General features: G+C 35.1%; 1 protein-coding gene across 1 annotated transcript in view; it reads right to left on the bottom strand.

Annotated features, from left to right (window-relative positions):
• Nucleotides 1-861: 861 nt before the first annotated feature.
• The window catches only part of CENPC (centromere protein C), a 44,123-nt gene continuing 29,704 nt past the window's right edge, over nt 862-15,280 (bottom strand). Inside the window, exons 13-19 of the mRNA XM_023518202.1 lie at nt 11,447-11,506; nt 10,787-10,891; nt 9,373-9,501; nt 7,482-7,577; nt 5,531-5,685; nt 3,571-3,661; nt 862-1,096 (exon numbers count right to left, since the gene is read on the bottom strand). Of these exons, the coding sequence (XP_023373970.1) occupies nt 1,026-1,096; nt 3,571-3,661; nt 5,531-5,685; nt 7,482-7,577; nt 9,373-9,501; nt 10,787-10,891; nt 11,447-11,506 (707 nt within the window). The 3' untranslated portion in view covers nt 862-1,025. The remainder of the gene's footprint in view (nt 1,097-3,570; nt 3,662-5,530; nt 5,686-7,481; nt 7,578-9,372; nt 9,502-10,786; nt 10,892-11,446; nt 11,507-15,280) is intronic.

Genomic DNA, 15,280 nt, shown 5'->3' with positions numbered 1-15,280 from the left:
TATGGCAGTGGAAATTAAAAAAGCAAAGCACTGGAAAAAAGCCTTATCATACCTCATTCCTCCTAAGCCCCACCTCCCAAAACTGTTTTGAATATGCATATTTCACTATTAAATTACAAACCTGAAAAAGGGGCTGGCCTATGGACAATGAGACATCAACTTCTTCAGATGTTAATGATAATTATAAAATTTATCTATATGTAGTATCAAAAAACTTTGATTAGTTTCTTCAGCTTTGGTTTATTGAAACACTTCATTTTAATATTAAAAGGGGGAAGGGAAGGAGAACACACAAAAAAAGTAGTAGCAAAGCACACAGGGAGAAAATATGAACAGAAACATCAGAGGAAGTATTTATAAGTAATAGTTAAATAGATGTCACCTGAAGACAAAGACACCAGAGGTGAGAACACGTGACAACAGAGGTAAAGACTAAGGTGCTACAGTGGTAAGCCAAGAAATACCAAAGACTGCCAGCAAGCCACCAGATGTTAGGACAAAGGAAGGATCCTCCTCTACAAGTTTCAGAGACATCATAGCACAGACACCTTTTTCAGACTTTTAGTCTCCAGAATTAAGAAAATAAATTTCTGTTGCTTTAACTCACTCAGTTTATGGTACTTGGTTATAGTAGCCCCAGGAAACTAATCCCAAATACATACAATTCACCACAGGTCTCTACTACTGGATTAGTTAATGATCAATTATTTAAAACTAATATTTGGAAAAGTTTTTATTAAATGAATAGACACATTAATCATATCTCTTCTGATAAAAAGTTCTGTATTTCACTTTTAGATCTTTTTCATATTATTAAAATAATATCATTAATATGGGCATCACTACAGACCATGTGTGTAGTCACAGAAAAACTGTTAAGATACACGTGGAGTTTCAAATATTAATCAAGTACAAGTTTACACAAAACTGAGTAACATTTTTATTTTAAGACGTCAGAACTAATTACAATAAGTGCCCCTCCCAACTATACAAACTGCTGTATGTATTTAAACTTGCTTCTTCTTTCATCTTTTTATCTGCGTGAAAAGAAGAGTACTTTCTTCATTCAAGAGATTTTTGATGTTGTAATAATTACCTAAAAGTAAAGTGATAAAAAAAAAAACTTATTTCCATAGGAATCATTTCCCTTTGATTATTTACTCATCACGTGGCAGTTATAATATATAACATAAAATAAAAACAATTCACCCAACCCAAAGTAACTAATTTAATTCCATGAACTGAAAGATTTAAGAGTTAACTATCACAAATGATCCAAGTAAGGCTTGAAATAACATAAATCTCTCTTTGTTATAGTAATAAATACAGAGATGAGTTAATCAAGGGTACAGAAAGGGACATCTAAAAATAGAGATCTAAAAATAGACCTGCTGTTCTATCCTACAATTCCTCTACTATGTATATATCTAGAAGACCAAAAATCACATTACAAGAAAGATATATGTACCAGAATGTTTATTGCAGCCCAATTCATAATTGCTAAGTCATGGAAGAAGCCCAAGTACCCATCAACCCATGAATGGATCAATAAATTGTGGTATATGTACACCATGGAATATTATGCAGCCTTAAAGAAAGATGGAGACTTTACCTCTTACATGTTTACATGGATGGAGCTGGAACATATTCTTCTTAGCAAAGTATCTCAAGAATGGAAGAAAAAGTATCCGATGTACTCAGTCTTACTATGAAACCAATTTATAGCTTTCATAAGCCAATTATAGCCCAAGAAGAAGGGGAAAGGGGAAGAGGGAGGGGAGGGGAGGGAGGAGGATGGGTGGAGAGAGAGTAATTGGTGGGACCCTACGGTGCATCTTACAAGGGTACATGTGAAATTTACTAGGTATAGAATATAAATGTCTTAACACAATAACTAAGAAAATGTCATGAAGGCTATGTTGATCAGTTTAATGAAGGCATTTCAAATTGTATGTAAAACCAGCACATTGTACCCCATGATTGCATTAATGTACACAGTTATGATTTAATAAAATAAAAAAAAAAGAATAGAAAATCTCTTTCTGACACCAATCTTTATTAGGTCTTTAGAACTGCTGTTGATTCCCCTAACCAGGATATAATGCAAATACAAGGCCAATGTACAAAGGCACAGTATTAACTAAAAATCTCAAAATTAAAAAAAGGCAAACGCTACTTTTTTTCTTTTTCTTTTTTTTTTGGAGACAGAGTCTTACTTATAGTTACCCTCAGTAGAGTATTGTGGCATCACAGCTCACAGCAACCTCAATTCTCTTGCCTCACCCTCCCAAGTAGCTGGGACTACAGGCACCCACCACAACGCCCGGCTATTTTTTTGTTGCAGTTGTTGTTGTTTAGCTGGCCCAGGCCAATTTCAAACCTGTCACACTTGGTGCTTGTGGTTGGCGTCATAACCACTGTGGTATGGGCGCCAACCCCAAATGCTACTCTTAAATAAAATGGGGTGATAAATAACAGCAAAAGTGCACTACAGATAAATAAGCACTACATATGCTACTACATATACTACTGAGACTTTCTATATATTAGAAATTGATACATATTAAGATTAACTGAGGGTGGCACCTGCGGCTCAGTGGGTAGGGTGCTGGCCCCATATACCGAGGGTGGTGGGTTCGAACCTGACCCGGCCAGCTAAAACAGCAATGGCAACTGTAACAAAAAATAGCCGGGCATTGTGGTGGGCACCTGTAGTCCCAGCTACTCCGGAGGCTGAGGCAAGAGAACGGCTTAAGCCCAAGAAAGAGTTGGAGGTTGCTCTGAGCTGTGACGCCACAGCACTCTACCGAGGGCAACATAATAAGACTCTGTCTCAAAAAAAAAAAAGAAACAAAAAAAAAGATTAACTGAGTTAAATATATTTAAACAGTGCTGACTAACAAATACCAAGGATTATATCAATTTAACTACTATTACTGTCTCTTTCAGTTAGAACTCAGAGATTTTGGTTGTTTTGCTCACTTAATATCCCAAACTTTTAGGATGGATTAAACTACCTGTTTCCAATGACTTGTGTTCTGTATGTTTACAATAACCCACTAAAATCTGAATACATAATTTCTTATCTCTAAGAAATAAGGAGAAATAATCTTCCTGCTACCTTGAAATACAATGTGTCTTCTAAATAAATATTTTTTAGTTTATTTAAAAATAAACAACTTGTTCACTTTTTATGTACCAGAACAGTAATACAATTACTTAATGATAAATTAAAGAAAATGCAGTAGAATCTCCATAGTTGATCGCCTCCCTACACTGACCACATCCTTAAGTTGACCTAATTTTTCATAAACCAGACAGGCACCTTCTGTACGTGTCAGTACAGTAGGCCTAGTTTCTTATGTGGACTACCTCCATATGCTGGCCAGTTTGTTACAGTCCCTTGGGTGGTCACCTTATAGAGGTTCTACTGTATGTACCAAACTGCTTTGGCATCAGTCATATCACACTTCATTTTGAGCACTGTGGCTTCAATTTTCATAATGCCCTTGAGCAACTATATAGATATTATCTAGGTATGTAGAATAAAATGTCATTAATTACACTTACCTGAAGGAATATAGAAAGAATCCCCAGTAGTTATTATGTAAGATGTTTCATGTAAGGTACACAAAAGGTAACCAAAGTTAACATAAAAGATCTGCAAAATTAAAAATAAAAATCTCATTTCTAAGTGAACCACAACAATCCCACTCCAAAGAACCATAAAGAAAATGTGGAAGGTAGAATAACAATTCCCTGACAACTATCTACATTCTAACCTCTAGGACTTGTAAATATATTATTAATTCATGGCAAAAGGAAACCTGAGAGTAGTAAAATATTCTTGATAATGCAGGGGGGCCCAATCTAATCACATGAGCCCTTACAAATGGAGAACTTTCTACTGCTGGAAGCAAAGGAGAAATGAAGCATAAGTCAGAGAAATTCAAAGCATGGAAAGAATTTGCACTGGTGCCGGCAATCAAAACACACGGGCCATAAGGAACATACATACCCAAGGAACCAAAAATTCTGATGATTTGAGTATGTTGGCATGTTTTCCCCTGTTCTCCACATTATTTAACTTTAGTATTTTTTATTTCTTAATCTTTTCTTGGTGACTTCTAGAAGACCTCTATATACAGCTCTCATAATTTATGTGTTAATTCTTCAGTGGTTCTCCTGTATAGTATCTATTTTTCTGACCAAAATACAGTAGAATCTCCATAGCTGACCACCTCCTAAAGTTGATCTAATTTTCATAGACCGGATATGCACCACATGTACGTATAGTACAGCAGGCCTAGATCCTTATGTTGACCACCTTTGTGTGTTGATCAGTTTGTTACAGTTCTTTGGGTGGTCAACTTATAGAGGTTCTACTCTATATATAAAGAACTTGTATCCTGCACATTTGCATAAATGTTTATCCCCAGACTTGTCATACAGTTATTCTTCAAAATGACATGCTTAAACTAATTTTAAAATGCTTAGTACAGTGCCCGGAACATACAAGTACCATATAACAGTTTGTTGTACCATATAATAATTTTTTCCATTACTAAGTCAAATAAAAATGCAACTATTTTCTTCCTGCAATGCATTTCAGTGGTTTCTCATTTCTGCAATTATAATCAATGTTTCAATAAATAACTATGTATGTTCAGATTATTTCTTAACTTTTAAATTATTTCCCCTAAGAAATATTTCTAGAAATGAGATTCATAAGTCATAGGATATGAATATTTTTTAAATAATGTCCACTAACTGAGTAATTATCAAGTGTCATTTGGCTTTAATTGTGGATTTCTTTGAATATTAGCTAAGTTAAACACTTTCAAACATTTACTATTTGAGTATCTTTTTGTACAGTAAAGGCATTACAGTTTAATAAGTATCTGCTATGTTTAGTGACAACATTTCATGCTGTTTATCCTCATTATTAACTGTTCCTTTATCAGTCCTACTGCTTTTAAAAAGTGTTTTTATGGCTAGGCTGGATGGCTCATACCTGTAATAGTAGCACTCTGGGAGACCGAGCCAGGAAGATCCCTTGAGCTCAGGAGTTCAAGACCAGTCTGAGCAAGAATGAAACTCTGTCTCTACTTAAAAAAAAAAGTCTGGGACATGGTGGTGGGCACCTACCCAGGAAATTCACGACAAACCAGGATTTTGAGGTTGTTGAGAGCTAGGCTGATACTATTATACTCTAGCCTGGGCCAAAAAAGTGAGACTGTCTCAAAAAAAAGGTGTTTTTATTTTTTAAATAATAAATGGAGGCCAGTAACATTTTATGATTGGATTAATGAATATTTTTACATTATTTCAAGTCAGGATTCTAGTTACATTAATAAGTATTGGTTGGTTGACTTTAAATAAATTTAACAAATAAAAACATTTTTCTGTGTACCACAGAAACAGGATTTCATTTCTGAGAAAAAACATTTTAATGTTTCATCAAATCTAATAAATTGGAGGTGCATCTACAACAAAATATAAATATGTATATGTGATGAAATATACTCACCAATATATCTGAGCCAACATGCTGCTTTCCCTTTTCTTGATGTGGTCCTATTATCAATTTCCCAGTAGAAAAAAAGGGTGTATCCAATGTTTTATATACTTCCAACTCACCATGCTTAACAAAAAATTGACATGTATCTCGTGGTCGCACAAGATCTAGGTAAAAATAGTAATATAAATATAAACCAATAGCAATAAAACAGATTGGTCAATGATACAACACACATACACACACATAGACAGAACAAAGAGTTATCTCCAGATAGAAACCTGCTTTACAGGGACAGGAGTGAGCACATGATTGAGTCTGGAGCTAGAATGTTAGAAGTCAAATCTGGCCTCTGCCTTGTAAGGAATATGACCTCAGGCCAGTTAATTAAGCTCATTTTCTCTACCTCAATTTCCTTTTCTGTGAAGTGCAATAATAATAGTCCATCTATATTAATTAGCTGCTATGCCTATTAAAGAGTTAGTATGTGTAAGCCACTTAAAACATTGTCTAGCACAGAGTAAGCACTATGTTAAGGCTTAGTTTTCAATAATGGCAGCATTATTATTACTAGCTGAGATTTAACACAACTTTTTTTTTTTTTTTTTTTTTTGCCGGGGCTTGGTTTGAACCTGCCACCTCCAGCATATGGGGCTGGCACCCTACTCCTTTGAGCCATAGGTATGGCCCAGTAACACATTTTTTTTTTAAATTTAAAATAGCCCACAAGTGTATCATCATGATGCCAATAGACATTTTTCCTATTTGCATGAGTGATAAGACATTTATCAGGTAAAAGCTTTGAGAAATCAGGATTGTATTACTCAGAAATTACAATCTGACTTTCAAAAATTTCTCTTTCACTTACAAACCTTCCCAGATCTATAATTAATACATTCTTTTATCACCAGCTTCTATTTTCTTAGATATTTTAGAATGTAAGTGATCGCACAGAACAGGTGATATAGAAAAATACACATATTGAAGAAACTGATATAAAGTAAACTGACAACAGTCATAATTTTTCTAATCTGGTAGAATACAGCTATGTTTTTAGTTAAGACATTATACTAAATGAAATTCTCTGTACTTCTACCTCTGTTTCCAAAAAACAGTCTGATTACAGAAGTAATTTGACTATTAACTTAAGAAGTCAAATGGAACCTAGTTCATTGCTGACATTTTAATTGGGAATACTATTATCACCTTTCTGTTTTGACTTATTTGTATTCTAACTTAGGACAAATAATTCTTATTACTAGGTGGTACAATCGTAATAGCTGTTAAAATATTTAAACATTTTCTATGTGTAAATATTGCCTAGTTGGTAATTGCTGAGTATTCCTTAACCTCTACCCCACTGTAGTCAATCCTTGGGACCTTGCATAGCTTTCCAGAGACTAAATACTTAATGCCTATGCAAAGCTAGAGATGTCCAGAACCTTGTTGTCAGCCTGTGGTTAAGGCTGGCATTTGTATGGCTGACTGATGTCCTTGCTAGTCATCCTCACCGAAGTTTCATGTCCCAGGTACCATTACTGGCATTCACAGGCCCAGAAGGGTTTCTGTGCCCTGTTCCCAATCCCTGCCTGACCTCCCAGTTAGAATGTATCCTCGGGTCTGTCAATTAACTTGCTACAACTCCTTATAAACATGCCCTGTCACTGTGTCTCCCTGGTCAAAGAAAGCCTCAGATCCTTTTGGAAGAGACACAAATGATACATAAATCACTTGTACCCCTTGAGGACAAACACATGGTACTGTATATCCCCTAGAGGTAGTCTGCCATCAATACTCTTCACAGTTGTCTTCACATAAACTGCTTAATAGAAGTAGACCCTCTGCTGGACATTAGGGCTGAAAGAGTTCAGAAGAGCAAAGGAAAGTAGATGAGCTGATCATCAAGCAGTTTGTTCTTACTAATGGTTTGATTAAGTATTTTCAGTATCATCTCTGATCTTACCCATGAGAATAATCTCTCTTGTCTGGGGGTCCTTTACCCTTGTTGGTTGCAAAGGATCTCCAAGAGGTATATCCAGATTTACCATTAATCTACTCCCTGAAAAAGAAATGCCATTGAAATACAAACCACTTACTTAAAATTCTTCTCAATTATATAAAAGTATAGTACAAAATATAAGCATAGAAAAGCTATAAAAGAAATACATCATGGGCATAATGGCCTCTTCCTGTTTATAAATGATCACTCTGACAAACAAAAATTCAAACTCAAAACTCACAATACATCTATTTTTTATAAATGAGACCTTGCTCCACCACTGCCCAAGATGGTATCAACTCTTGGCCTCAAGTGATCCTCCTGCCTTGGTCTCCCCAGGTGCTGGGACCGGAGGTGTGAGCCAACATACCCAATCAAAAAATCCATAATGATTTAATGGAGAAGCAAACACCCTAAATTTTCTATTTTTTTTTCTATAAGTCTATCCTAGCATGTCAACTCCTGAACTACTGTATCATCAAGAAGTTAAATAATATTTTGCAAATTCTCTAAAACAGTTTTAAGTATGTAATTCACTTTAAAAAGAATTCGGCAGAGTTTAAATGGCAATAGAAGATAAAGATGATCATAATATAATAAAGGGAGCAATTAACCCTAATATAGGAGTTCCCAGACTGATAAAACAAATCCTATTAGATCTAAGCAAAGGAATAAATAATTGCATCATAATTGCTGGGAAATTCAATACTCCTTTGACAGAGGACAGATCATCAAAGAAGAAAATTAATAAATTAACCCTGGATTTAAAAATGGGACTCTAGAATAAATGGACCTAACAGGCATTTAAAGTACATTCTACCCCAAAACAACTGAATATACATTCCTCCCATCAGCACATAGGATATTCTCTAAAATTGATTAACTCTTACATCACAAAACATGTCTCAGAAAATTCAAACATATCAAAATTATATGATGTATCTTCTCAGACAACACTAGGGGTTCTTTCTGGGGTGATGAAATACTCTACAATTGATTGTGGTGATAGTTACAAAATTCAGTGACTATACTAAAAGCATGGAATTATACATTTTAAATGAGTGAATTATATTTAAGTTTTATTTTCAATAAAACTAGTTTTTTAAAAATCTTCTTTAAAATATCTTTTATAAAAACAAAAACAAAAAATAGATAAAATGTCCTTTGTACCCACAGATTGGGCATGGAAAAGATAAGCTTCATTTAACAGAGCAATTTAATCATGAAGAAATGTTTTAAGCTATATGTTTTTTTGTTTAGTGTAACAAAGAGAAATTTTATTTAAAAACAAAGAGGAAGTTTACAACACTTCCAAAGACAGAAGTGGGTCCCCCTCATGGAGAAGGAAAGGTGAGAGAGACCTATACTACATTAACCAATTTTTAATTAATAAAATTATCTTACTTCCAAAATTTGGGGAAAAATTGACATTAAAAATGAATTCTGGTTCGGTGCCTAAAGCTCAAGCAGCTAAGGTGCCAGCCACATACACCATAGCTGGAGGGTTTGAATCCAGCCCGGGAGTGCCAAACAACAATAACTACAACCAAAAAATAGCCAGCTGTTATGTTGGGCACCTATAGCCCCAACTACTTGGGAGGCTGAGCCAAAGAGAATGGCTTAAGCCCAAGAGTTGGAGGTTGCTGTGAGTTGTGATGCCACAGGCACTCTATCCAGGGAGACAGCTTGAGGCTATGTCTCAAACAAACAAACAAACAAAAACCAAATGAACTCTACCTACAGTATCATATCTGAAATTTTTGAAAGTAAATTTAGAATTTTGCAAAGAGCTTCCTGTCAAAGCACTCTTACTTAAAGTAAAATATAAACGTTACTTTCAGAAATAAATGCATACTTCTCTCATCATTATCAGGACAGATCCTTTTCTGATTAGCTATTCTCTTGACATTCTCCATGTTTCTCTTTGTCTTTCTTGTGGATGACACTGTGTGTGGAGATAATATTCCACCAATCACCAGTGCTCCTGAAATATAATAACAAAAAATTTTAAATATCCTATTTGGCAAGGAGAAAATCTTGAAGCAAAACTCTTCAAGTTAATACACCACATTTGCTTTCAAAATATCAGGGAATGTATTACTACAACTACATTCTCCAGCTAATATTCCAAATAACAAAAATAGCAACCAATTTCACTTATTTCTCTACCATACTAAATCTAGAAGCATTCATGGAACATGATTGGTTGATCTCTGCTGCTTGTTTGAAATCAGTGAATGTTAAACAACAACTAATGAACTGTTCATAGGGGTGCGCAACCTTTATTTTTTCTGCCACACACTAGAACAGTGGTTCTCAACCTTCCTAATGCCGCCAACTACTTTAATACAGTCCAAAGGGGTCGCAACCCATAGGTTGAAGAACCACTGCACTAGAAGAATAAGGGTTGTCTTGGGCCACAAATTAAATACACAAACACTGCCTTGGTTCCCATCATTCAAGTGGCTAAGGTGCCAGCCACATACACCAGAGCTGATGAGTTCGAATCTAGCCCAGGCCTGCTAAACAATGACAACAACAACCAAAAAATAGCTGGGCGTTGTGGCGGGCGCCTGTAGTCCCAGCTACTTGGTAGGCTGAGGAAAAAGAATTGCTTAAGCCCAGGAGTTGGAGGCTGCTGTGAGCTGTGATACCACACGCACTCTACCCAGGGTGACAGCTTGAGGCTCTGTCTCAAAAAATAAATAAATAAATAAATACACAAACACTAACAAAAGCTGATGAGCAAAAAAAAAAAAAAAGCTTCTGTGCATACTTGTTGTGATATCTGACACCATAGATAAGCAAAACGGTCCTCAAATAATCCACATGGTCCATGAACCATAGGTTCGATACCCCAGTGTTCCTTGGACTTGATTTGATTTCCATCAAAGACAGGAAATAACATAAATATAACACTGTACTTTGCTGCCTATCATACATCATTTTGTAGAAAAATATAAGAAGATAAGTTTATAAGCATAATAATGGGAACCATTTTACCAATCAAATGCTTTATTTTATGCTATTGGAAACCTTGTCAGATACAACAATAACACTCTATAAACACACAAATAGCTTCCAAAGAGAAAAAAATACCAGTGTCACTATAGAAATCAGACAAATCTGGATTTGAATTCTCCTCTTATATTTTTGGGAGATGATGATTAAATGAAGGAATAATGGATGTAAATGTGTAGCACAGTGCCTGGAACATAGTACACATAAACTTTTTATGGACAGACATTATAATGTAAATGAGGTTTTACCTGATGGCCTTACTTGATAATCTATTCGCTCCCCTCGCCAGTATTCCAGAGGTTTCAGACGTATTCTCTTGGTCCTGCGAACATTTGGTGTGTTGGAGGGAAACACTATAAGCAGATGTCAGAGAAAATCATCAACATACAAGCGTGCAATTGATGACACTTAGAAGAAAGATTCATACATGTATTACTTTTTACAACATGAATATTTGTCTAGAAAAAAGGACTGAAAGTACTCAGATGACTCTATGGGTTCCATAGCTCCCAGTTTTGCTTACTTACCATTCTAGCTACTGCTGTGTTTAGGAGATAACGGAATGTAAGTTGAGGGGAGAAGCTATCAAGAATGGCATCTACCTAGCAGTCCTATTTTTTTTGGAGAAACCTTTCCACCCTAATTTCTTAAGTTGGGTGGAATCATGTTCCCCACTATAGGACAGAAGAGTGAGAGAGCTACACGATTTATAAAATGGACAAAAGACTAACTCAGTGGCTTTTGATGATTTACTGTGAAATTCATGAAAACTAAGCACATAAATTTAATTTAGCCATCAATTAATCCAAGTAATAGTATTTCCCCCATTTAAAAAAGGTTATATTAGAAACATATTCAATTATATCATTATCCTCCACTGAAATGTTAAAAGAGAAAAATGATATTACCTAATTTATGATGTACTTTGTTGTTTGGTGTCATTTTAAATCTTTTTAGTCTTGAGTCATCTACAAAATGCAAAAGATAATATCATGAGAAATGGCTGTCTACTCCATATTTACTTAAATTGTGTAAACTATTCAACTTTAGTATAAGTACTTTAAACAAAACCTTATCTGAGAATATATTTTATTATTTTTGGTCTTTCTTACTGAGGAACAAAATCTAAGAAAAAGGATTTTTAAGACAGCTAATTACAGGCAGGTTCTTTGGAGAGCAATCATCAGATAATCTGTATTTTTGAATGTATCACTGGAGAAAAAACACTTCAAGATAACAAAGAGGTAAAAGAGACACCAAGAATGAAGGTAGAAGCCAGATTTCTAGTGTAGAGCCACTGAAAGCTTAGATGCTAGCAAGACAGATATGGTAAAAAGAGAGTGTTTATACACTATTGATGGGAATTTAAAAATTAGTACAACCTCTATGGAATACAGCATGGAGATTTCTCAAAGCACTAAAAAATAGACCTATCATTCAATCCTGCAATACCTCTACTGGGTATCTACCTAAAAGAAAAAAAGTGATTACATAAAGAAGTCATATGCGCTTGTATATTTATTCCAGCATGATTCACAATTGTAAAGATATGAAATCAAAGGCGGCTGGGCGGTGGGAGGGTGACCGGAAAGATCACCTATATATCTAACAAGGGTATAAGTGAACTTTTCTAGAACTAGAATATAAATGTTTTGACACAATGACTGCAAATGACATGAAATTTATGTGAACCAGCTTGATGAAAGTATCTCAAAATGTATATGAAAACACTACACTGTACCCCATGTTTGCATTAATGTATACAGCTATCATTTAATAAAAAAAGATATGAAATCGACCTAAATTCCCATAAACTTCGATAGAATTTCTTAAAAAGTTGTATATATACATATATACACATGAAATACTACTCAGATAGCCATAAAAAAAAACTGAAATAATGTTTTTTTCAGCAATTTGGATGGAATTAGAAGCCATTATCCTATGTGCAGTATCTCACGAACAGCATGTTTGTACTTATAAGTGGGGCTAAGGGTATACACAGTCATAAAAATTGGTATATTGGACACAGGAAGACTCAGAGGGCAGGGAAGAGGTGAGGGATGAAAATTTACCTATTATGTACAATGTATACTATTTGGGTGTCAGGTACACTTAAAAGCCTTGATTTTGTAACCCCAGCACTTTGGGTGACTGAAGTAGGAGAAATGCTAGCAGCCAGGAGTTTAAGACCAGCCTAGACAATAAATCAAGACCCTGTCTCCAATGAAAAAATTAGCCCAGTGTAGTGTATGTCAGTATGGCTTATAGTTCCAGCTAGTTGGGAGGCTGAGGTGGAAGGATCACTTGAGCCCTGGACGTCAAGATAACAGTGGAAACTGGCTCTACACTCTAGCCTGTCATTCTGGAGCATCACTTCTGCAGTATTCCTGTGGAATATGCTTGGCACTCATTTGATCATGAGGAAACATCAGAAAGGGTCAGGTTGAAGGTCATTCTAAAGAATGAAAACTCTATGCTCTTTAAAAATGTCATTGTTTTTCTTTTTAGGAAAAGACTAAGGAAATGTTCAATGTTGAATGAAATGGGGGAGGGGCATGACAGTTAAATGCCCCCCCCCAATGGATTGGGCACAGGGGCTCACGCCTATAATCCTAGCACTCTAGGATGTCAAGGTGGGTGGATTACTTGAGCTCAGGAGTTCAAAACTAGCTCTGAGCAAGATTGTGACCTTATCTCTACTAAAAATAGAAAAACTAGCCAGGTGTCATGGCAGATGCCTGTAGTTCCAGCTATTCAGGAGGCTGAGGCAAGATCACTTGAGCCCAGGAGTTTGAGGTTGCTATGATGCCACCTCACTTTACCAAGGGCAACATAGTGAGATTATCTCAAAAAAGTAAAATTAAATTAAAAAAATAAAGCGACTAATACAGAGACAACTCGTAAATTTCAAAGAATAAGAAATCCTAATTAAGCACAGGAATGGAAGAAAATAGGTTTCCACAAAGAAAAAAAAAGAAATAAGCTGCCTTCAAATGTCTATTCATAAGCATTAGTTTTCATGAACCAAAAAAGCAGCAGCTGTATAGTTTAAAAGAGAAAAGATCGTAAGTTGAGATTGTTTTCCTACAACTGGTGGCTCATTGTATTTAAAAAACAAAACAAAACAAACAAACAAACCAAAAAAAAAACAAGCCTGAGTCCTTTTAGCATATGTGGGAGTACAGAATGTCTACCAACTTTAAAAAGTAACAAGCATATCTGCTGATAATTAAGTATACATGAGTTAAACACATTTTTCAAAGGAAAAAATATTAACACTACTCAAACATAACAATTCAATAATGTGCTGTTTCTAAGCCACTTTTAGTTCTTTAAGAAAGATTAAATAAAAGGATGAACAAAGAAGAAATACAACTAACCAAAAGCAATTAGAAGCCACATTACTGATATTAGACAAAACAGAATACTAAGTAAAAAGTGCTTAACAGGATCAAGAACACAAATTTGACCAAAGTAGTCCTCAACAGATCTCAAATCAAAAAGTAGGATATAAATAATCAGAATAGTATCAAGCGCAACATGTCCAAATCTAATATTCTGTCTTTTTCCCCAAAATCCTCTTCTTCCTAATAGTTCCCAAATAAAGTAATAATAAGGCCATTCTTCCAGGCGCTTAGGCCAAAAATCTTGACATTATCCCTGATATCTCTCATTCTCTCACCCCACATCCCACCCATCAGGAGATCCTATTATTGACTCTATCTTCAAAAATATTTAAAATGTTACTATTGCTCCCCACACTCTATTGTTACCACCATGGTCCAAGCCACCATAGCTCACCAGAATTATTTTAATGCCTCACCAACTAGTCTTCCTGCTTCCAACCTTCCTCTGCCTCTCAGCTCCATCAGTTCACTCCTAACACAGACAGCAGTTGCAGTCATTCTGTTAGCACTCTTTTGCTCAAAACTCTCCAACAGTTTCCCATCTCTCTTAATAAAAATCAATAACCTTTAACATCCTAGTGATCTTTCATTCTGTTAACTCTCTCTTTCTCTTCCTCCCCTCTAGCCCTCTGGCCTATCTGTCGTTCCTTAATCAAGACTTAGACTGCTTACTACATCAAAACTTCTGACTTTGATCTTAACTCTGCCCAATACATTGTTTACTTAGATAGCTGGATGGTTTGCTATTTCACCTCTTCTGTATCTTTGCACCATAATCACTTCCTCAGTGAGGCCTTCCCTACTCATCTACCCAAAAATATAACCTCCATTTCCCAGCCTAAAATCCCTGCTTTATTTTTATTCTCTTACCATCAAACAAATCATAAATTTTTGTTCTCTTTTTATATTGTCTATTATCTGACCCCCCCCGAAAATAAGTTCTAGGAGGGCAAAAATTTTTGCGTATTTGTTCACTGCCACCTCTCTAAGACCCTAATATACAGTAAATATTCCATAATATTCTATAAATAATGTAAATGTCCATAAATATCCAAAGCATATTCAAAAATAATATCCATTTATGCTATCAACCACATAACTAGATATATATACCTTAAATCATAAATATCTAAAGCATATGCAAAAAATAATATCCATTTATGTTATTAACATGACTAGATATGTATCTTTAAACCCCATATCTGCATATAAAATATTCTCTTTTTCAAACATCCTTGGAAATAATACAAAACTAAAGACATTAAAAAACACAAAGAAAATCTTAATAAAATTAGACAAATAATACAGGCCAATTACTCCAGAACAGTGAAA

Source organism: Otolemur garnettii, unplaced genomic scaffold, assembly GCF_000181295.1.
Source record: "Otolemur garnettii isolate 467f Iridium unplaced genomic scaffold, OtoGar3 scaffold00130, whole genome shotgun sequence".
In the NCBI taxonomy this organism is placed as follows: domain Eukaryota; kingdom Metazoa; phylum Chordata; class Mammalia; order Primates; family Galagidae; genus Otolemur; species Otolemur garnettii.
The sequence above is the reverse complement of the archived record's forward strand: the minus strand, read 5'-3'. Positions and strand labels throughout refer to the sequence as shown.